Genomic DNA, 24,081 nt, shown 5'->3' with positions numbered 1-24,081 from the left:
AATTAAACTTCATCCTTTATTCTTATGTTTTATGACATGCTGATCATTTTTCCCTTATGACAACATCAAATTCTCACTCTAACATGCACTTATGACTATTAGGTATTTTTACCGATTAAGCCCTTTTACTCGTTTTCACTTAAAACCGAGCAGCACAAGTTGTCTAACATAATTTAAAACCTCATATTCTATCATAAAACACCAAAATACACAAATTTCACCTATGGGTATTTTTCCAAATCTGAACCCTAGGTTGAATTATTGCTAGCATAAGCTTAATCAAGTTCTGAGGATTCCAAAAACGTAAAGAACTTGAAAAACTGGCTAGAACGGACTTACTATTGAGCTTGGAAAGCTTGAAAACCCTAGCCATGGCTTCCCCATGCTAATTTCAGCCTCCATATGGAGAAGATGACCATTTTGTGTTATTTTTCCCATTTTATTTCATTTAATATACAAATGACCAAAATGCCCTTACTACTAAACTTTCAAAAAAATTCCATCCATGTCCAATTTTTGTCCACAAACTTCAAAATGGTATAACTACCATTTAAGGACCTTTTATTTAAAAACTCATAACAATTAAACACTTCTAACATGTAAAACTCAACTTTTGTACTTTTTACAATTTAGTCCTTTTGACCAAATTGAGTGCCCAAACGTTGAAATTTTTGAGCGAAATTTTCACAAAATCATTCCGTGAAATCGTAGACCATAAAAATATAATAAAAATAAAATTTTCCTCGTCGAATTTGTGGTCCTGAAACCACTGTTCCGACTAAGCCCAAAATCAGGATGTTATACAAAATAACCAAATTCCCTATACATGACATATACTTAAATACCAAAATTTATAGATACCAAGTGATAGGTGGATAGTGTGAAGTGATCTCTGATGATCCCCAATCCGAGCTAGCCTTAAGTTCACTATAAAACATAGAAAAATAAAAGATGTAAGCTATAAAGCTTAGTAAACTCGTATGAAATAAACTTAATGAAATCACCTAAATATAACTCAATAATTTGAATACACCAATATGTAACTTCCATTGGTTAAAAAACCTTTCAAATTATCAATTGTGAGATTATACACTACCTTTACAAGTTTCTTCAATTTGAAACTTATATAATTCTTGTACGTACATGTATCATTTAACATCAATCCCATACTCATCCACCTCTTTTGCATACCCGTTGAACCATTAGGAATAGAAGTTGGATACTCAAGGTTTTCACACAATAAGTACCTATACCATGAACTGAAGCCAAATCAAGGTAACTTATCTCTGAAGTACTAATATCTTTGCCCAAAGCCAAATCAGCCAATATTCATGGCCCGAAAACAAATCAGTATAACTTGCACCTGAAGTGCTATATCATGGCCTGAAGCCAAATTAGTATATCTTGCACCCGAAGTGCTATATCTGGCCCGAAGCCAACTCAATGTATCCCCTAATGACATGTCACTAGCATCCTACATTATTCCTAAGGTTCAAATGGGATTTCGAATGTCGAATCATCATTGAATCACTATTATTCATATCCACAGTCTCGTATTCATAATTTATACAATATCAAAGCATATGAAATACAATTTTATTGAAATTTATCGCATACGAACTTACCTTGAATGGGGAAATGACGAAATAAGTTGATTAGTCGATAACTTTAGTTTTCCCCTGATCTAGATCTAAATTCCACTTTTGTTCATCTAAATATATTCAAAATTAACTTATTAAATCATGTATTTATTCAATTTAGTCTAAATTACACATTAGGGCTATTTTACATATTTGCCCCTAAACTTTTCACATTTTTATAATTTACTCCTTATTACACAAAATCACAAATTCATGAATTTTCTTTAATCCTCATGATATCTGAATTAATATAATGCCCTTATCAGACCATATTTCTCATTTATTTCACATTTTAACCACAAAGTTTCAATATTTCTCAATTTAATCCCTAATTTACATTTTCACTAAAAATCACTTTACAAAACTTGTATAATTCATAACAAATATTCATAATCTATCATCAAACATCAAAACACACATGTGTTCATCAATGGAAACATCTAAAATCTTTAACAATTTTGCAAATTAATCCTTGGGCTAGTTAGAATAAGTTGCAACAATTTCTAAAACGTAAAAATCATTAAAAAGGGGGAAAAACCATACCTAATTGAGGAAGAATAGCATGGAAGAATATTGAAGCTAAGAAAATGGCCTTCTTTCTCTTGTATAATATGCTAGATGAAGATGATAATGAATAAAATGGTTTTTGTTTAAATTAATTAACCTTTAAGAACCAAATTACTAAATTAACCTTAATGAACATTAATAATTTCAAATTTACCAAGTCACTATCATTCACTATCATGTTAATGGTATAATTACCACTTAAGTACCTTAACTTTAAGGCTCTATAGCTATTAAACACCTTTAGCTAATAGAACACAACTTTTACGCTTTACGCGATTTAGTCATTTTTATCAAATTAAGCATTTAAACAATAAAATTACTCCACGAAACTTTCAAACAATCACTCAATCATGTTGTAAACATTAAAATAATAATAAAATAAATATTTTGAATTTAGATTTGTGGTCCCGAAACTACTATTTCAATTTAACTAAAACGGGCTATTACAGGAATTAGGTCAAACAATATCAAATATCCATCCATTAAAATTTGGAAATTGTTATAGCCAAAGAGATAAATCGAGATCAATAAAATTTGTCCATAAAATTATTACATATATTGATACACGAAGGTGGTTTGGGTGGTTAGTGACAATTTGAGTATATTGAGAGGCATATCTATTAAAGAAAAAAAGGCAAAGAAAGTCTTTTAGAAGAGTGGCAATAGGTAGAGTGTGTCTAAATACCTCTCTTTGTTGATTGAAGGTGTATGTATATAGGTACTTCAAATGTGTAACATCTCAAGATAAGGCTTAGGAGTTTGGAGTCTGGCGAGTAGGAGTTCGCCAAAGAGTTAGTCGAGTAGGTATTAGTTAGTAGGTCTGGCGAATAGGGGTTCACCAAAGGAATTGGCGAACATGTATCCGCCAGAAGATTTGGTGAGTAGTGGTAGCCAGTGGGCCTGGTGAATCGAACATATTGGTTTGGGACTAGCAAGTTGAGATCACTAGCATGATTGGTGAACTGAGGTTCGCCAGTAAGTTTGGCAGACAAGAGTCCATCAGTAGGTTGGCAAACAGGAGTTCGCCAATAAGTTGGTGATCTAGAGTCACAATTTTTGGCCATGTGTGAAAAGAGCAGTTATACCTAAATTAGGAAGTCAACATATGCTACAACATCATTCATGCATGTAACTATTTCTTACTTCTACTACAACTAGAGTATCTTATGAACACTAAAACACTAAGTGCCTATAAATTAAGCCCCTTTCCATTAGAAAGTTCATATTCTGAATTCTCTCAAATTCATCATCGATTATTCTGTTATTGAGTTCTAAGTAACTAATAATTAGCTCTTAGAAATCAAGAACTATTGACAAGAAAAGACAAGGAAAAAGTGAAGCTTGCCTAAGTTTTCAACAAATTTGTAAGTGTTCAGGGATTGCCACTTGTATGTGCAAACCACAATGTTAATCAAGAGCTTAGGGTCTTAACCTAAGTTCTGAGAGTAATGTTTCTTTAATAACTCTATTTTTATGATTGTGTTTTAACTGTTTGTTTTCATGAATAGTGATACTTAAGCTTTATATGACGATCGCTATAAGCTCTATGAGCTCTCCATGAATTACGAGCTCTATATTTTTAAGTATGTGTTTTGACGCTATACTTTTCTGTAATTTTTAGATATAATGGCGTGCTATAGAATTATGAGTACTCACTCATATGTTTTATGTTTTGGGCAGTGAGGCCCTAAGACAGGTTGGAGAGATAAGGAAATGTTGAGCTTAGCTTTATTCAATGAGAAATATTGGTGCGTTGGAGAGTGTCTGGCTTTATACTACACTTATAGGACATTTTAAGATTGTGTGAGTCATTTTGAGGTGTTATAAGGAGATCCATTTATCCAACAGTAAAGATCATATGTATGAAATTTTGTTTTCTGAAATACAATGTTTTACAATTTGATGCTATCTAACTGTAAGTTTTGGTGAACTAGGTTTCATGTAAGTATGGTGGACCCGATTCGTAGCTCAATAATTTGCCAAAGTTCCTATTTATCTTATTTTTTACATGTGCTTTTTAGTTATTCTTTCATGTATATTCAATAAGTTTGCAAGAACTTACACACTCCCTCCTAAACATTTCAGATAGCTAGATTACAAGGTGAGCCGCGAGAAGGCAAGTGATCCAAGAACCAAAAACTCTGGAAAGGTAGAACAAGCGTACCCTGGATTAAAGGCAATATGGGTTTCTGTTTGGGGTTAGAGATATCTTTCTGATGACTTCACTGCTTGTGTTAGGACCTAGTTATTTTCTTTATGTTTCCTAATAGTTGTCTTTATATTTTATTTGCGAACCAATATTGTGTTTCCTAAGGGCATTGTGTTGCAAAAACTTAAAGTTCACATGTTATTAGTTCCTTTTTGTATATAACTATATGCCTCAAGGAAACAGTTGCTAAGTTAATTATAGTAAAGTAGGTTCGCACGTTTCTGTCATTGCGTACCCTAAAGCCTACAAAGTGAGTTTGCGATTTTGGGTTGTCTTAAATCAGTGCATATTTTACTTGCATATATATAAATGAACCCTTAACTTATTAAGTATGCGAACCCTTATTTGTATGCAAGCTGGTTTAATAGAGTTTTGTTGTAAGTACTCACACATATTTTGCTATTCAATAATAACTTAAGCACATTTTATGTTATAAACAGCTGGTGTGTTGGAGGTTAGGTTGGGAGTTAATAAAGAGCCATTTAGGTGGGTAATGTGACATTCTATAGCTTGGGTTCGATGACAAGATCAAGTATGGGGTGTTACAAAGTGAGTCTTTTGAGATCAATTGTCCCACTAATTGTAAGTTTGCTAAGTAGGCTTTGATTTGATCAGGTAAAGTACATGTGCTAAAACCTGAGATAGAAGTCAATGTCCATGCAAGGCAAGGTGTAGTCTTTAGGAGAGGTGTTCCAAGTAGGTAAACTTATATGGTCAAAGTAATTGATGTAGCGAAGTCCCCATTTGAGGAAGAGTCAAGCTTTTTCGTCAAAGAAGTTGACTAAATGAGATCATTTGAGTAGGTTGAAGACTTAACAATTTCCTTCCAATTGAAGAAAAAATTATAAAGTGACCTTTCTTAATGTATATGTTTATGTTGTTAAATTTCACAATTACATGTAGTAGTTGAGGAGTATAAGGGAAGCGCATGCAAAATGAGTATATTGTACTTGCCATGTCATTTTTAGTATCACATAGTTTTTAGTTATAACTAGGGATTCTTTTGTCATTAATATATTAGAAAGTGAAACGATATGTTAATGATGTAGCAACTATGTGTTGAGTAATGATCGAAGAAAATTTCATGTTTTTAGAAACTTCTTGAATACATGAATTGTTTGGTGCCTATAAAATGGAAGTTAAATATTTGAACTCTCAATTTCTTTTTGGTACAATCAAAGCATACATTACAATTTAGGGACAGAGATGTTAACACTAGGACTCAAATACTAGACTTTGAACTATCAATGTAGAGTTATAACACTTGTTTCTTTAGTTTGTTAGCTCAAAATTTTTTTAATATGAGAAGAAATTCTTGCAAAAATTTTTTTTCACAAACTTTGGTGTGTTATGAATTTTTTGTATCCTTCATATTCATTTTATGGTCCATACCCAGGATTAAGGTTGCCCCTCTCAACATTATCATATCAAAGCTTCTACTTAGGTTCTCTCCTTCGAAGTGCAATGGGCTTTCCTACACCTAACAATTGTTGGTGGTGCATTAGGATTTTAAGTCACAAACATATTAAAATTCTTTTTGCTACTGCTATTTAAATTATGGTTTAAAGTTTTATTGTTATTATTATATATAAATGCTTGAGTCTCGAGAAATTTTTAAACCGATAAGAGTAATATTAATTTTGATTATATTACTAATTTGATACTAAAAATAATTTATTAGTATATTAATAATTATTATATGATAATAAAAAGTAACATTAATTAATTATATTAATAAATATAATTTTATCTACAAATTTTATTTTATTTTAAATGTGATAATGCTTATATTAACATTGTAAAATTTATATATTTTTTCTTTTTATTTTCCAATGTTGAAAAACATATGAAACATTAATATTTTATATTTTGATAGTATATATATTGTATGAATTTATTTGTTGCTTTGTTAGTTTATATGTGAAAACCTAAAAGAAAAATAAATAATATTATATTTAATTTTATAATTAAATTAACTTTTTTTATTGATAGATACTATCTATTCCATTTGATTCAATAAAAATTTTGAGTGCACAAATCACTTGACTCAATTTAATTTAGAAATTAAAATTAAAAAATTGTTTCATTAAAAATTAATATTTTATATTAGCTATATTTTTTAAATCTATAAAACTAATAAATACAATATAAAATTAAATTTTCTATTATGATTTAATTAATAGTACTTCTATGTGAATATAAAACTAATCCATGGATTTTTGTTTATTATTGATAATAAAATATTAGTATAAGATATAAGATATAAAATTATTATATTTATTTTTAAAATTATTATCACTTAATTAGAGTTTAAATTCATATCTCTGTTAATTAGTTTTACAAGTATATACTAATTAAAATTAAGATGTAACACTATAAATATATGTATTAACTAAAGATTTTCAGTAACATTTAAAAATTATAAAAAAAATCTTATTTTAGAGATTTTGTTTCCATCACCAAAATATTTAGTTGTTTTAATGTGATAATGATAATTTTACTATTATTTAATTTTATTATAGTCGTAGGATTGTTAATGTTTTTTTTTTTTACCATAGTGTTTTGTGTTTTGAAATATTATACCTATAAACTAATAATTACTTGTATTAGAGAATAGATTTGTTTTTCTTTCTTTTTTTTGTGCATTTCTTAGATTGGTATGGTTGTGAATACCATATCAACTTTTTAATTTTTTTAAATAAAATGATAGTTAATTAATTATTTTATTTTAAATTTTTTGTCTTGATTTTATAAATTAATTATTTTATTTTAAATTTTTTCTGTCTTGATTCTATTCTATCAATTATTTTTAAAATTAATCAGACTTTATAAATTAAATTAATTACCATTTAATTAGTATAAGTATATTTTTGAAATTAAAAAATATATATTATCTAATGAGTTAAAAATAAACGTGTAAAATCATGTGCAATGCACGTGATATCAAAAACTAGTTATTTATAAAAGGAATGACTTAATGGTAGGTTTGGATAGCCTAGAAAAATGTTGAATTTTGGTGGTGAAGATGTTGAGGAAAGTTTTTGAACTGGCCTGCTAAGTGCCACTTGGAAGTGGCTGCTTCCATCAACCCTGCGATAGTCCAACAACTTGCAACAGTTGGAGTTGGCAATTTATTGAAAAAAAAAACTTTGGGTTTTGAATTGTGCTCATATTCTTGATGTACGGAAGTCGGAATTTGAAAAGCAATCTATTTGGAATAACTATCATTGAAGATTGAATTAAACTGGATCAATCAATTACACCCATTGGATTGTGGAGAATTGATCAAGATTACATTGAAGACTTCTTTGAAGAATGAATCTTCATATGTTTGCTTTATATTGGAATTTATTAATATATTGCTTTTGGTTATTTTGTAGTTGTTATTATCAATGGGTTGGGTTGTAATTGATCTTTAGTATGCTAGTAGGTCTTGAAACCTTCTATATATTAAGAGACTTGTATAGATTTTTATATGAGAGCATAAAGAACATTTTATTATTCATCGACGATCTTCTTTTGTGAGTGCATTTGAAGTGTAAACAGATTGAGTTTACAACCTAAATTCTCAAGAGAGAATTTAGAAGTAAGTGTTCAAGTTTTTAGGTACAAAAGTGAGGTCCCTATACTTGGAGAATGATAAGGCTTGATTCACTTGTTTTATTCTGGATTAAAGATAGTGGAATTGCTCATTGGGCTAGGTTCCGTAGATGTATGGAAACCGAATAGCGTAAACAAACCTTTATGTTCTTTGTTTACTTGTTCATCATAGTGGCAACTAAAGTGGCCACTACAATTAGACATTTCCATTCAAATGGCTGTTTCTAAGCAATTAACAACTGTAGGTTCCAACAATTAGTATCAAAATTACGTACTTTAAAATAATTAGTGGTGATTTTTGGAGTTGTTGGTTGCTAATAATGGAAGGATCTTCGACTACTAATCCCTTTATGCTGGAAAATGGTAACTATCCCTATTGAAAAACAAGGATTGTAACACCCTATACCCGACCTGATCGTTGAGTTCGAGCTATAGGATGTCACATTTGATGCTGAAGAAATTACGATTGAATTACAATTCAGTATAATAGTTGATACATATTACTAAGTCCAAAACATCATTAATACATGTTATGCAGTCATATACAAGCCTTATATGAGCTTACGAAAGCTCTTTAGATAACTCAAGGTCGAAAAAGGACCAAATTGTAAAATTTTCAAACTATCAGGTTGACATCACGACACCATGGATACCACATCGTGATCTTATCAAAACAGTAAGTGTCGTTGTGACTTTGGAAGTTTAAGGTTGCAATGTTTCTCTTTGTAGATTCAAGTTACGTCGTTACCGCTTGTTTTTGCGTTAACCATTTGGTACCAATTCATTAAATCCAACCTAATATCACATTTGCATATCAGGCTCGTACCAACTTCAACAGTCTCAAATTACAACACATACAATGCGATTTAGCCACATCTAATCAACCATTACTAACTTAAATATCAATATGATCACATATTATACAAAACCGACTCAAAACCTAGGTACATGCCATATATTAAACGAAAAGGGACTATACAAACATTGCTGAGTCGAAGACTATTGATTGGATGCTGAATTACTTCTCGAGACTTTAAGATCTACTAGAACCTACATATAGAAATAACAACCATACGTCGAATGATAAAGCTCAATGGCATTTTCACGATTCAAGTCATATAAACGAAATGAAACAAAATATATATATGATCGGTGCATGCTAAATTTTAACCATTTCAAATTTATCAAACATATCATATGAACTAATTAATTTTTTTATGTGTCAATCTATATAATGTCACAATCACCAATTTAAATAACTTATCATGTTAACATTCAAACATTAATCATGCATATACTTCCATTTCAAATCATACTATTTATATATATCACCATTCATTTCCGTATTGAATCTATTAATTCGGTTATTACCAATCGACCCTCCAGCTCATATAAACCAGTTCGCATGGTCTTTTACATGTTATCATAAATCACATTTCACATATATGTACTTGTGGTACCATTTCATAATATAATTTCAATTCAATATCATTTATCGAGTTCATACTTCACAATCTTATTAATTGGACTCGGATTCAACAATCAAGTATATGGGACCCATCCAATACACCAATAGCTCATAGGAGCATAATCATCGAATATACTAGTGGCTCGATAGAGCATGGCCCGAAGGCATCAAATCATATCCCTTCAACACACCAATATCCAGCCAACACGCAAAGGCACGAAAGTGTAAGGTCGAGGGCATAAATCTTTGTCATATCTCTATCAAATCTCCACAAATCTCCTCAAACACTACAGACCCTAACTGGCATGCTAACTATACCTAACTCTACTCCAACAGTTAATAGGGTACCAAAAATCCAATTACATTTATAACAAATTCACATATAAATTCATATTCAATATCATAATTCCATTCCAATTCCTATCACCAATCATATTACAAACACTTTAACAAGTTATAATATGCTTGTGTCTACTATTTTCAATTCAATCCAAAATTTTTACATTCAATCATTCAATACACATCAATTCATAGAACATTATAAGCTTACCTCGACGGATAATCACGAAATCAACATGCATATGTATATATATAATGATTTCGAATCATAAAAGTACAAGTTCAGATTGTCTGCTACTCGATAACGACTCTCACCTTTCCCTTCTCTTGTGATGACTTGACATTATCTTTAGCTACGTTTGGTAATTCAATAATAAAAGTATTATCAGTTTACACCCAATTCACAACCAAATACATAGACACTCATGTTTTACGTTTTATTCAATTTAGCCCTTGTACCTGAGCTATGCATACTTTTTGATATTTAGCATCACAAAAAAATTGATTTCACATTATTTCATTAGGGAACCTATACTATTAGGTCTAGTGCTGTAGTATATTCGTTTGTACACTTGTTATTTTTTCAGACAAATTAGTTAATAGAATTATTCATGAATTACATTAATACCCATTGTATATTGTCCTCATGTGGTTTTTGCATGTATAGTAAAATAAAAGAAAACATTAGCTCACTGGTTGTCTAATATTTAACTAATACTAAGCAGTATTGTAACACCCTTCACTCAACCTAGTTGCTAGGTCCGAGTTAAGGGATGCTATAGTTATTGTCGGAGCATCAAATTTATAGAAAATTAATCATTTATATATCCTATTACGAGTCAATTACATTTGAAATATGATAAAAATATGTCATCAAAATAATATGTCATGTAATGATCTTAGGCAACTAGACGTCACAATGTGAATCATTGTTTTAAGCCGCTTGTGATGAGATAAGTTGCTCGTCGGGACGTGGACTCTATTTTTGGTAAAAATGAACCATTTAGGCACATACTTCAATTTCTCCAAATTAACCTAACAATGTAATCACCAATTACCAATTTCATATGTGTCAAGACATAACAATAAACTCAATAATCCATTTTCAAATTCTTTTTATAACATTAGTCACGTAAACATGAAATGAACATAAACATTTCAACATCACTTAGGACATGTCATCCAAATACCAACCTTGTTTCCAATTCACATCCAAACATGCCATTTCAATTGCCAAACATATCTAAAACATACAAACAAAAATATACCATTTCAACTAGGCATCAACCATTCTCAAAATCATGTATTAGGTAGGTTTCAAGCTATGCCTAATATTCAAAGTTATCATATACCAATATGCTTATATACATTAAAACCACATCTAAACCTCCTAGATATACATGTGATAACTCCAAAATATATAATTATTTTAAGACCTTTGTACTTACAAATTCATTCAAGTCTGTGCTGTTTAATAACAAATTTTACTGTAATTGTTCTATTTTTTTATTGTGATTTATCTAGAACAATTCATTTTGGTCAATTTATGTACTAAAAAACTAATTTTTAGACATAAAAGTGCCTAGTGAACTTAAAAGCGGAAAGGGACTGAAATCCAAACTTTGATGCCTAATGCTGTAGCATCTTTGCAACAAAATATCTACACAATGTGGGCTGATATTATCATCCTTGGACACCTCAATTATGGTAATTAACACTCAAAATTTCTCTCAACCCAGCTCCAAAGTAGGTCAACAAAACTGGATAGCTCAACACAGTGGAAAGAGCCCAAACCATCCACTAAGGAAGGAATGAACCTAAACCATCCATGAAGACTTGGTAATCAGCCAATTCAACCACCAAATCAGCCATGAGGGAATCAAGCAACTCCTCCCTTGAATCAAGGATAAAATCAAGCAACATCCTTCCTGAAATAGCATGACCGTCCACCCACCTTACTTAATTCAGGGCTAGCCACCTTCAGAGAAAAAATCAAGGGATTTTATGCCAAAAGTAGCTAGGAACGTTGGATCCTCTCTAGTTTAAATAGGGAGCCTTTCATCATCACTGGGGCATCACTGATCATCCAACATTCATTGAAGTATCTCACTTCTCTCATTTTTTCATTTTTGTATTCTTTCTACATTTGAGAGAAAGTTGAATGAGCAATTCTAAAGGCTTAAAACTATCAAGGTTGTCCACTTAAGGAATAAATTTGCATTGGACCAAAGGAGAAGAAATGAGGAAACAACCACGAGCAGTGTCATGGAGAACTACTAGATTCTACTTAGAGTTTTTTTTTCTTTCCTTTAGTATTTATTTTTACTTTAAGTTGAAAAACATGATTGCAATTTATTCTACTGCTTTTGATATAATAATGATAACTTATCTTTTTTTATGCTAGAATGATTGCACATTCTTGATTTATTTTGTTCATAACATGTTTATAATGTTTTGTGCCTCAATTGATTATTCATCTAAATAAAATCATTAACATGTTGCTCATGCATAGTAAATGTTTGACTACATCTGAACTAGTTATTTAATCAGAACTGGATGGTAATTATTGGACACAGTATTTGAATGGTGTATGTTTGATCTTTTAATGATGAATTAGGTCAAATTAGTAATAATACCAAAAGGTAATTATTACCTTGCATAACTTTAGAGTTAATGTGATTAAAGTGTTTCAGTGTAGACATATCACTGTTACTTCACATAATTTATAAGGAATGGTACTTTATAATATAATCTTTAGTTAAATATGACTTAAACATATGCATGTTGACTAATGGATAAACATAGGACTTCGACAGAAGCTTATGACTAAAGATTCTAAGTTAATAAACAATTGGTTGCCATAGATTTTCCCAGGACATTTGTTAAACATTGTTGTGAATTAATTAAGTTGAAGAGTGTAATTATTCTAGCTCATTCATGTCATCGTTATTAAACCTTGTGAATTGCTGCTCCATTTTACATTTTCATCTTTTTAGTTAATTAGTTAATTCCCACTTCATACTTATTTATTTTCTTATCACCATCTTGTTAGTTTAGAATTTCACAATATTTTCATATATAGTCCCTGTGAGATGATACTCTTACTCATTACTTTATTACTTGTTGGTGATTGTGTACACTTGCACATCATTCGAATAATTTCGTGACAAGTTTTTGGCATCGTTGCTGGGGACTATGTTTTAATAATTATTTGTGAAATTGAAATTTTGCAATTTTGTTTAAATTTATTTCATTTTTATTTTTACTAATTTTCACTATTTTCATGTGACAATGGATCCTCTTTGAAAAAATCAAAACCAATGAGGTTTTTACAACACTTGTAATCTAGTCTTTGTTGCTGATGACAGAGATCGTCCCATCCGGCAATATGTCGTGCCTTTATTCAATGAACACAATCCAAGAATTGTAAAGCCCAAAAGTAAGGCTTCTCAATTTGAATTAAAGTCAGTTATGTTCCAAATTTTGCAAATGATAGGCCAATATAGTGGAATGCCTACTGAAGATCCACATTTGCACCTCCACTTATTCATGGAAGTAAGCAAGTTATTCAAGTTAGCAGGAGTGATTGAAGATGCTTTGAGATTGAAATTATTGCCATACTCATTGAGAAATAGAGGGTGAGCATGGTTGAATTCTTACCACCTTATTCAGTATGAACATGGCAACAATTAGATGAATGATTCTTGATGAAGTATTTTCCACTGAGTAAAAATGTCAAGCTCGAAAATGAAATCTCAACATTTCAGCAACTTAAGAAAGAATCTTCCTATGATGCATGGGAGCGATTCAAGGAGCTATTGCAAAAATGTATTCATAATGACATTCCTCATTATATTCAGTTGGAGACTTTTTACAATGGTTTCAATGCATATACAGAACTGGTGGCAGACGCTTCAGCCAATGGAGCTATTCTTTCAAAATCATACAACGAAGGTTATGAGATCCTTGAAAGAATTTCTAGCAACAATTATCAGTGGCTGACTAGTCAAGTAGCCACAAGAAGTAGAGTAGTCAAAGTTCATAAAGTTGATGCACTTACATCGTTAGCAGCCTAGGTATCTTCTATGACTTCAATGCTTAAGAACTTTATTGCTAATGGTTTTAATGCTAACATGTTAGGTCAGCAGCTAAGCCTATTTGAACATATTTCCTGTGTTTATTGTGGAGATTCTCACATGTTTGAAAACTGCCCATCAAACCCAAAATCTATTTACTACATTGGTAACCAAAATTAGAATAGAAGTGGGTCAAGACTGCAATCAAATTAATACAATCCTTCATGGCGAAGTCATCCAAATTTCTTATGGAGAAATCAAGAGGTTGCTCCTAGAAACTTCTATAAGCAATCTTGACCGAACCAACTGCAAGGGTTTCCTTAGCAAGTTTAGAACCCTCCTCCTTCAAATAGCCTTGAAAATTTTTTGAAGGCATATATGGAAAAGAGTGGTGCCCTAATTCAAATCCAAGCATGGCACCGAAAAATTTGGAGAACCACATGGGACAGCTAAGCAATGAGCTCAAAAGCATAACCCAAGGTGCTTTGCGAAGTGACACTGTAAATCTGACGAATACAGGCAAAGAACCGTGTAAACCTATCACATTGAAGAGTGGAAAAGTGTTGGAACCAAAGGTTGTTGAAGTTGAAGATGAGCCTGTTGCAACTAAAAATCAGGAGGAAAGTCAACCAAATGTTGAAATTCCCACAATGAAGAATCCTGCTCTTGTGACCTTTACTGAAGCATAAGCACAACAAAATAGTCCTGAAGGTTCAATGCCCATAGCAAACATAGATACATCCGTACGACAAAAATATTGTCTCGTTAAGGTTAAAACACCACCACCTCCTTATCCATATACATTCTAGAAGCAACAACAAGAGGCACAATTTAAGAAATTCTTAGATGTGCTCAAAGAGTTACATATCAACATCCATCTTATGGGAGTCTTAAAGCAAATGTCGAACAATGACAAATTCATAAAAAAAATCCTCTCTAAGAAATTGGGGTTGGGGGAATTTGAAACAGTTGCCTTGACAAAAGAATGCAACGCATTTTCGCAAGACAACTTGTCACTGAAAATAAAGGACTCGGGGATTTTTACCATACCTTGTTACATTGGAAACTCATATTACGGATTGGCTTTATCCGATCTGGGAGCAAGTATAAACCTGATGCCCATGTCTATATTTAAGCAATTGGGTATTGGAAAGATTAGATTGACAACTGCTACACTCAACTAGTAGACTGATCAATAGCACATATGGAAGGAAATAATGAATATGTTTTGGTACATGTTGACAAATTTATTTTCTTCGCTGACTTTCTTATTTTGGATTTTGAAGAAGATAAAAACATCCTTACCATTCTGGGAAGGCCATTTTTGGCAATTGGTAGAACATTGATAGATGTCCAGAAAGGGGAACTCACTATATAAGTACAGGACGATTAGGTAAACTCTAATGTATTCAATCTATGAAGTTTCCCAATGTAGGTGAAGAACGTTCTTCAACATCTGGTATCAAATCGTTTATCCCTACAAATTAGGGTCTTGTATTAGCAGACGATCTATTAAAGCATATCTTAGCATCTGACTCATCAAGTAACGATGACGAAGATAAAAATCTGACTTTGTTGGAAACTAATACGAAATTCATTCCAAACCCTTGATTTGAACCAGAAAAGTTAATGTTTCTAGTTTTAATTGAAATCCAAGAAAGAGTTACCTATGAACCTGAAAAGGCACAAAAGGACATCAGGTGGCATATTGTAGATACTCAAAGTAACAGTTCTTCTTCGTATATACATGGGAGATAGCCAAAAGTTGATGAAGAAGGGTCCAATAAAGGTCAGAGAAGATGGATGCAAACTTAAGTATTTGATCTAGGGAAACTCAAGTCCTGGTGATTAGGATCATTTACCACCGCCAGAATAATTTTGGCTAGCAAGCATCGATAGAGGTTGAACCAATCTCGAGTATTTGATCCAGGTAAAACTTAAAATTTGATGGCTAGAAAATTCCACTGCGAATCAAGCCTTTCCTTATGAAGGTAAGATTAAGGTAAGTGGTTAGTGGTTGAAACATTGTTGGACTGGTGAATTTGAGTGGAAAAATTTTGACTGATTTTTATGTAGGAAGGCTGCTGATTTATTTAAATATATATTTATGACCAGCCCATAAATAAATAAAATTAGTTATTTTGTATCTAATATATATAAATATGTAAATAAATAATAAAAAAGGAAATCCTAATTAGCTTAATTTTTTATTTAGATAAAATTAAGTTTTACTTTTAATTATTGTGTTTCTTTTCTTTTTTGTTTCCCCTGTTTTTTTTTCCAACCATCATAGGTCCCATCTCCTTCAAAGCCACCTAAAACTGTTGCCATCTCCTTGCACCATTTAGGCTCCGCCCTTCTCTCCACCTTCAAGCGTCATCACCTAGCCTTCTTTATCCACACCACTACCTTCATCAGTAGCCTGCTACACTAGCCACGGCAGCCAAATCGTTGCACCTTCCTTCATCACCCCGTCAACACCGCACATGCCACCATACCACACCACTATCTTGCGACACCATCTTCAAAGAACAAATATTTTTCCACCATCTACAGGCACTATAATATCATCGGCAACATCCATATGCTCCACTCCCTTATCGCTACCTAATCAAACTGCCAGTAGTATCAGCCCTTTGTATCGAAAATAAATGACAGCCACCTTGACTGACTAGATCTCCTTACACATAAAAAAAATATTATGTCTCGGAAACAAAAAAGTGTGAATAGTCAAACTGATGACATCCAACCTTGGTTCTAAAATCCGAGTGTAAAAGCAAGATATACTACAATCTTTAAAAAAATTGATGCTCCTAGATAAGGGTTTCCAACTTGCTAGTAATAACGATGTCGATGTGTCGACATTCATTCAGGAAATCGTTGATGAACGAGGATGAAAAGTATTTTGTGATGTCTGAACTCTTTCAGATGAAGGTATTGTTTGGGAATTTTATTCTCATTTTAATCTATCTACAATAACAGTATTGCAAGTGCGAAAAGGGGAATTGTTTCTAACAACATCAGTCAACAATGGCCTGTTTGATTTGCCTAAAATTAAGAATGATGATTACTTGGCCCTATGTAAAGATGTTAATGAAGAAACAATTCAAGATGTTTTGAGAGTAGTCACAATTCATGGAACTAAATGGAAGACTTTGACACTAGGTACTCGTTATTGTCGGAGGGAATTTTTTACCTGAGAGGCAAAGGTATGGTACTACTTTATTCAGACCAATGTTATACCTGTGATGCATAGCTTAACTGTTTTTATGGAACAAATGTTGCTCTCATATTACATACTGATCAAAAAATTGATTAATGTGGGAAAAATCAAGAAATTTAGGAATGTGTAGTAAGAAAAACAAGTTTTCATTTTCCTTCACTCATCACTTCATTGTGTCACCAAGCAGGACTACCAATGCAAGAGCTAATAGAAGAACATTCACTACAGTAAAACTAACTTTTAACGGTGTTTTTTTAGGAAGCGCCGCTAAAACTATTTGCGGGCGCTTTTGCAAAAAATGACGCTATAGGAAACGCCGCTAAAGTTTGCGGCATTTATCTAAAAAAACACTGCTAAAGGTCATGACCTTTAGCGACGCTTTTTGACCTTTAGCGGTGCTTCTCCCAAAAACGCCGTTAAAGGTCATAAAATTTAAAAAAAATAAAATATTATAAAAGTCATGAAAAATATAAAAAAATTAAAATTCATTATCAAAATATTGAGAAAAAGAATAATATCTATGATATAAATATACATCCTACCAAACAGAAAGTTTATCAATAACAATCAAACAAAATACCGCACTTATCATACTACACCAAGAATCTAACAAAATACAAATAGAACAAAATAATGATAGAATGCACACTTTAAGCAGTTAGCTCAAAAAAGTCGTCACTATGCATGAATTCAACTAATCCTGGACCATGCATCCAACAAAAACTCAAACCTGAGAAAAAAGAAACAAAAGTTAATGAATGACACATATAACATCAAATTAATAATAAAATATGCAATTAACAAGTCAACATTAACGCCACATATAACATCAAATTGCACAACTTAATATACTCAATACATTAGCATAAATAACATCTCATTGAACAAGGAATTTAACACATTCGAATAGATCAATTTTAAGCTCACTAATGGTTAATTTAGCATGTGAACAGCATATAAATGTTTTGTATTTACAGCATGGTTTAATCAACTTCAAGCAGGAAATTAAATGCTGCAAAATTCCAGCATTCAAAATCATATATGGACAACATTAATATGACATTTTCGAGCACCTTAAAGACACATTTGGAAAATTTGAAGAACCATTTGAACAACCACATTCGAACATCTTAAAGACAACTAAATTTTGTCTTGTTTTGGACAACCTTAGAGGTCAGCAAGGTATGTATTAAACCACGCCTAACATGTTTATTTCATCATGCTTTGAACAACAATAACAAACCATTAAGCATTAAGCATTAAGCATTATATTAAATCAACTCTTTAACACATTCGAACAACTTAAAATGCATCATTCGAATATCATAAATCACAACTTTCAAACACCATAATTTGCAGCATTTAACACCTAAATTTTCAGCATTTAACACATAAAATGGTTTTCTCCTTATTAAACACTTATACGACCCTCAAAGCCACATATGTCAAAGCACATTAACTGATCTCTTTGAATTATTATATGGAAAGATAAATTTTTAATAATGCCACCATAAAGCAAGAATTAGAATTTGTTTCAACAAAAGAGAAATAAAACATTGTTGCTAATAACCAAATAGAACAAAAAAAGCCGAACAGCATAACTGCACAGGCTCAGGAGCAAGAGGGAATTAAAGGAACTAATCTCCATATCTAAGAATATCCTTTTGCTGAAAAGAATCTCAATTGTTTGCAATAGATGCATCACCAAATACATATATATGAGAAAATGAAAATAATATTCCATAGTTAACTCATATCAAGAAAAACTAGAGGTTTCACAATACAATGGAATGCTTCTGTTATTTAACAAGGAACAATAGTATTAATTTTCAAAAAGTAGAACAGAAACATGTTGCACTACTATTGTTTAACATTATATAGAAATTATTCTTTAGTTCCAATATCTAAAATTACAAGCACAAAAGGCAATATCGTGGTCGATGAGCAGTTAGATTTGACTAAAAATACCGATAAATCAATAAGCCCTAATTATAAATCTAAGGATTTGAAATCTAACTTTGGAATAAATTATAACACAAAACTAACAACAGTTTTGAGCTCAAACTTATACATTTATTCAATTATATAATTAAAACAACAATCTTATATAAAAATAAAAATATAATATTTAATAAATATTCATAAAATGAATAAAATATGTACTTACATATTAAATTAAATAAAAATAAAGATGTTAACATACAGGAACAAGCAAGTTATATTTTTGTCTCGATCCGACCCATAAACACTTCTAGTCTTAATCTACAATATATGTTTTCGTAAGTGTATATGGTACCCTAAGACTAACCTAAAAACTAAATCCGATAAATTAGAATTCAAATCAGTTTCAATACAATTTGATCATATAAAGTCAGTAACTTAAATAAGTCAAACTCAAACCCGAAATTATTTGAGCACGAAATGGACCCAAACTCAAAATGATTTAAACCTAAAGTATCGGGATTCAAAATGAACAGAAAAAAAAAACTTCAAAACTCAAACTTGCCAACTCAAAAATTGGCAAAAACACAAAACAACCTAAACTTGAAATGGTACAAACCTAAAATTGATCAAAATCCCAAAAGAAATAAATATAAAAAATATACATGAATTTTGATATAATGTGCAATATCGCATATGTACTTTATTTCATATGACTTTATATATAAAATTTTGATTTGATTAAATTCTCACAAATTCTTGATATTATCTAATTACTACAATTTTATGTTGATATATTGTATAATAAACTATTATATCATTCTAATATGAAAATAAATATATATTCATTCCTTTAAATGTATAAATCAAATATCAGATTAAATTTGATAGTTTCCAAACTTAAAAATACCAAAATCTAAATGACTTAGAAAACTTTAAAACCTGAAGTGACATAAACAACGTCAACCCAAAACCAACGAACGACCCAAACTTGAACCTTAAGTATCAAAATTCCAAAATGATCCAAAAGGAAAAAGAAAAAACCTAAAACAATTTGAATATAAAGCAATCCAAACTCAAAACAACTTAAACTTGAATGACAAGAACCCAAAATAACCCAAACTCAAAATAGCTTTTAAGCCCAACTTGACATGATCCACGTTAACCCAAAATCAACTTGACAACTAAATGGACAGCTTCGGTTGCCCCAACTCAAATATTACAAATATATATGTGTAATGTTGCCCTTGAAAAATCATGCCTCTACTTGTTTTTGAATATGACGAATAAAAACACTGAATTTAAGAAGAAAGTCTAAAGCAACATAGATTGAAAACATTGACAAGAATTTGTGCTAAACTTCTGCCCTCCCTATGTGTCAATCTTGGTAAATAGTTGTGTGACTATAATAGTGTTAATAATGTAAATGATATATGTAGTATTATACAAAAGTAGGGCAAGATTGACCATATAAAAAGCACGTAATCACACCTTTCTCCGAACTTTTCTTTGATAAATGGAGAAAGGAAAAAACTTCATTGCTGCACTGCCCTATCCAACGCCCCGAATATCCTTCAATGATAAAGCCTTTCAAGTCTCGAGTGTTTAAGCTTTTCTTTTAATTTCACGCTTTATTTGAAGGGCAGCTCTAATGATATTTCCTCTTGTGATGATACCCACCTTTAGGAAAGGGATAGAGAGCTTAGCAAACGCTGGAAGAAAACATAATAGATGAAAAAGGGGTTTAAATTAGAGGGAAAATTTTTTTATGATGCTTTTTGACTTACTAGCTTGCCCTCTACATCAACAACCGGAAGTCTGCGGTATTTTGTCTCGAGCAATAATTTGAAATTTCTGCGGTATTTTGTCTCGAGCAATAATCTGAAATTTTTCGATAAACCAATTAGAAATGTTTGATAGTTCCCTCAACCCATTTTACAATGCTGGGATAATACAAGTTCAGGTGACGAGTTTAGATGCTTTCCTCTTGTGCCAAAAAATGAAAAGACAGAGGAACCGTATATTATGGAAGTAGGTAATCAACATATGGAATAGCAAAGGTAAGATAAGTTTGACAGACCTAGCAGCATCCTTGAGATTAGTTGTTTCACGTACAACTAATGGAGCTGGTGTCATTAAATCACCAACCACCAGGCCATTCGTCTTGTTGAGTAACTTCTGTACCTCGTTGAAAGTCTGCAAAATTGAGGACTGCTTTAGTTGCAAAAGGTGAAAAATTATATGATAAACAAAAATATGAGTTCTTCCGGAGCCAATTGTAGTGAACTCAAATATATACAAGTTATGCAACCTTTGAAGTAGTAATAATGAATTGGTCTATAATGGAGATGTGAACAGGCCTAAAAAGTCATCATATGGCCAGAACAACCTTTCCTTCACCCATCTCAACTTAAAGTCTTAAGAATGGAAAAAGAATCGTATTGCGTATACCTACAGTCCCAATTAGCCACTGTTTCACCAAGATATTTGCTTAAACTTAATGAATCATGACTATTAGTTCGAGTCTAGAAGAGTAGCATTCTATTTCAACCTTTCATGGGCAAGGCCCAATATCCAATCCAACACTCACTTTTGGGACATTGCCTAGTTGGACAATGCAAATACTAGGATTCCACCTTTGTGGAAATGTCAAGGAATCATGAGTGTATAAAGAGCTTTGAGGTTTGGTACTAAAAGTTAGCAAATGAATTGCCAAAAACTCATGAAAAGAAAAAAATTAAGGGAAAGATAACATACCAATTTCCAATCATCATTGATAACAGGAAAACCTATGATTCTGTGTTCAACAAGAGCTTCCAGTGCTATTGGTGTTGGCACAAGATCAATAAATTAGAACCTTCCTTTTTAAATATGCATATTTACACACACACAAAAACACACAGACAACATATTATAAGATATAAGCTAAGCAAAGAAGTACCTTCATCAACAGTTGTTGTTGGCTTTACAACATGCAAATCCTCTTTTCCTGTCATGAAATCCCCAACTGTATATACTGCACCTCTTGGCTGCATACACTCAAAATAAAGAAATGATCATACAAATAACATGAGTAAAGTTCGAAAAAAAATATAACTATCTTCCAACATTGACAATGCTACAGGAATTTCCCTCCTAAATCAAGTACGGTTGAGTAAGAATAATACAGAGAGAAGATGCTACAGCCCTGCACTGGTTCTTTCCCTGCACGCCACCTTGCCTTCATCATGCACTACTTTCAAATATTTACATGGCATACTACTATTACAAAAAATAAAAATAAAGATGTTAACATACAGGAACAAGCAAGTTCTTGCCCGATGGCAGTTCTTGTTTTTGTCTTTGTATACGACAGTATCATTTTGAATGTAATTCTAGGTGTTAATTACTTTTTTTCCTTATATAATGAATATAATTATTTTGAAGATTGACATAAATTTCACATCATATATATATATGTTCACACGATTACTTTGGAATCCTTGAAGAAGATAAAAGTACAATATATATTCTTTCTTATATGTCCATTATGCTACAGCTCAAGAATAAATGAACAAAACTAGTAAACATTTCAAAACAGCTTTAACAAGAACTTGTAGTGAAATATAAGGAACCTGGTTCGATGTTCTGCCACATTTCTATTGTGATGTAAAATTCGAAAATTTACCGGTGGGTTCATCAATCTTTCATCGAAATGAGTATGTGGGAGTAGGAGTGGGAATGCAAATGGGAACGAAGTAGCAAACTGCTATAGCAACAACAACAACAACACCAAGGAACAAAAAATCCACTGATTGCTAGTGTTAATTAATAAAAACAACAAACACATAAAACCTAGCTTACTGTGCATAGAATACTGGATGAAGTTTTGGAAGAAATTCTTTCTTCCCACAAGGAATTACTCCACAACTGCAGACAAAGTTTTCAACTTCCTTTTCCCTTTATATTCTTCACCCGTGTAATACCCATCTCCCCATCCAAGTACAGCGGAGCCAGAGTAATCGTGGGCACCTTCAATAAGAGCTTGGAGACGCTGCTGTTGGAGAGTTTCTTTATTGAAAAGGGCAACGGAGGGGTGAGATTGGGGGTGTTTTGAGGATACTGATTTTAGGGGGGAAAATTATGGGTTTTAGTGCCGGGCATGAGAAAAAGAAAACATTTTAGAAAGGAAAACGACGCCGTTTAAGTTAAACAATTATATTTTTTTGCGGTATTTTTTAAAAAAATGCCGTTAATCCCCTAAATCTCCAATTAAAACAACACCATTTACGTTAAACTATTTTGTTTTTTGCGGCATTTTTTAAAAAGACGCCGCTAATCCCTAAATCTCCAATTAAATTTTACTTAAAACACATCATATTTATAAATACTTAACGTAAATTTAGTTAAACCTAATGATATTGTTTTAGTTTTTTATAAATAAATACATGTTAATTTCATTTGACATTTATTAATTTTTAAATATAAACAAGTTAAATATTTTTAATTATTATTTTTGTATTAGTCATTGAATTATATGTAAGTTGTGGATTTAGTCATTTTACTTTAATTTTGTTATTTTTAGTCATTGTAATTTTGAAATTTTGAAATTGTAGTATTAATTAAATGGTAGCTATTAAATTCATTAAGTTTTGCTATTTCTAAAATCTAATGTAACAAAGATATTACTCACAAAAAGCCGATTCTGATTTAACGGTTGTCATCTGTGTCAAAATTAAAATTTCAAAATTTGAAAAGTATAGGGACCAAGAATGATCTAATTGGATAACATGAACTCAACCTACAACTTTACGCATAATACCAAGACTAATAGCGAATTTAACCAAACATATATAATTGCTATCATTTGAGTGATCATGACTAAAATTTTAAAATTTTGAAAAGTACAAAAGATAAAATTGATCGCTTTGAAAAATACAAGGACTAAAACTAATCAAATTAAAATATAAGGACTAAATTTTAAGTTTGAATTTCACTTAAATAAATTAAGTGTAGAGGAACTAATTTGAATTGAATTG

At 31.4% G+C, this 24,081-nt stretch overlaps 1 protein-coding gene and 1 non-coding gene across 2 annotated transcripts; both read right to left on the bottom strand.

Moving 5' to 3' along the window:
- Window positions 1-13,560: 13,560 nt before the first annotated feature.
- Window positions 13,561-13,667, bottom strand: LOC128280031 (small nucleolar RNA R71). Its single transcript, XR_008270213.1, has one exon. It is a non-coding gene; the product is annotated as a small nucleolar RNA R71 (small nucleolar RNA).
- A 7,001-nt stretch (window positions 13,668-20,668) lies between these two features.
- On the bottom strand, window positions 20,669-22,292 carry LOC108468674 (CBS domain-containing protein CBSX1, chloroplastic-like). Its single transcript, XM_017769543.1, has 6 exons — window positions 22,212-22,292; window positions 22,005-22,092; window positions 21,781-21,885; window positions 21,144-21,345; window positions 20,851-20,917; window positions 20,669-20,743 (listed from the first exon to the last, which is right to left on the bottom strand). Exons 1-6 carry the CDS (start codon window positions 22,290-22,292, stop codon window positions 20,669-20,671), a joined length of 618 nt encoding a protein of 205 aa, XP_017625032.1.
- Window positions 22,293-24,081: the final 1,789 nt, after the last annotated feature.

The sequence above is a fragment of the Gossypium arboreum genome, chromosome 8 (assembly GCF_025698485.1).
Source record: "Gossypium arboreum isolate Shixiya-1 chromosome 8, ASM2569848v2, whole genome shotgun sequence".
Taxonomy (NCBI): domain Eukaryota; kingdom Viridiplantae; phylum Streptophyta; class Magnoliopsida; order Malvales; family Malvaceae; genus Gossypium; species Gossypium arboreum.
The sequence above is the reverse complement of the archived record's forward strand: the minus strand, read 5'-3'. Positions and strand labels throughout refer to the sequence as shown.

Excerpts from the sequence above, each read along its gene's own strand:
- LOC108468674 (XM_017769543.1), bottom strand. The coding sequence starts at position 22,292 with ATGATGAAGGCAAGGTGGCGTGCAGGGAAAGAACCAGTGCAGGGCTGT. Across the intron at positions 21,886-22,004 it reads AACAACAACTGTTGATGAAG|CACTGGAAGCTCTTGTTGAA; the intron begins GTACTTCTTTGC and ends CAACACCAATAG. Across the intron at positions 20,744-20,850 it reads TTGATGTAGAGGGCAAGCTA|GTGGGTATCATCACAAGAGG; the intron begins GTAAGTCAAAAA and ends CCTTTCCTAAAG.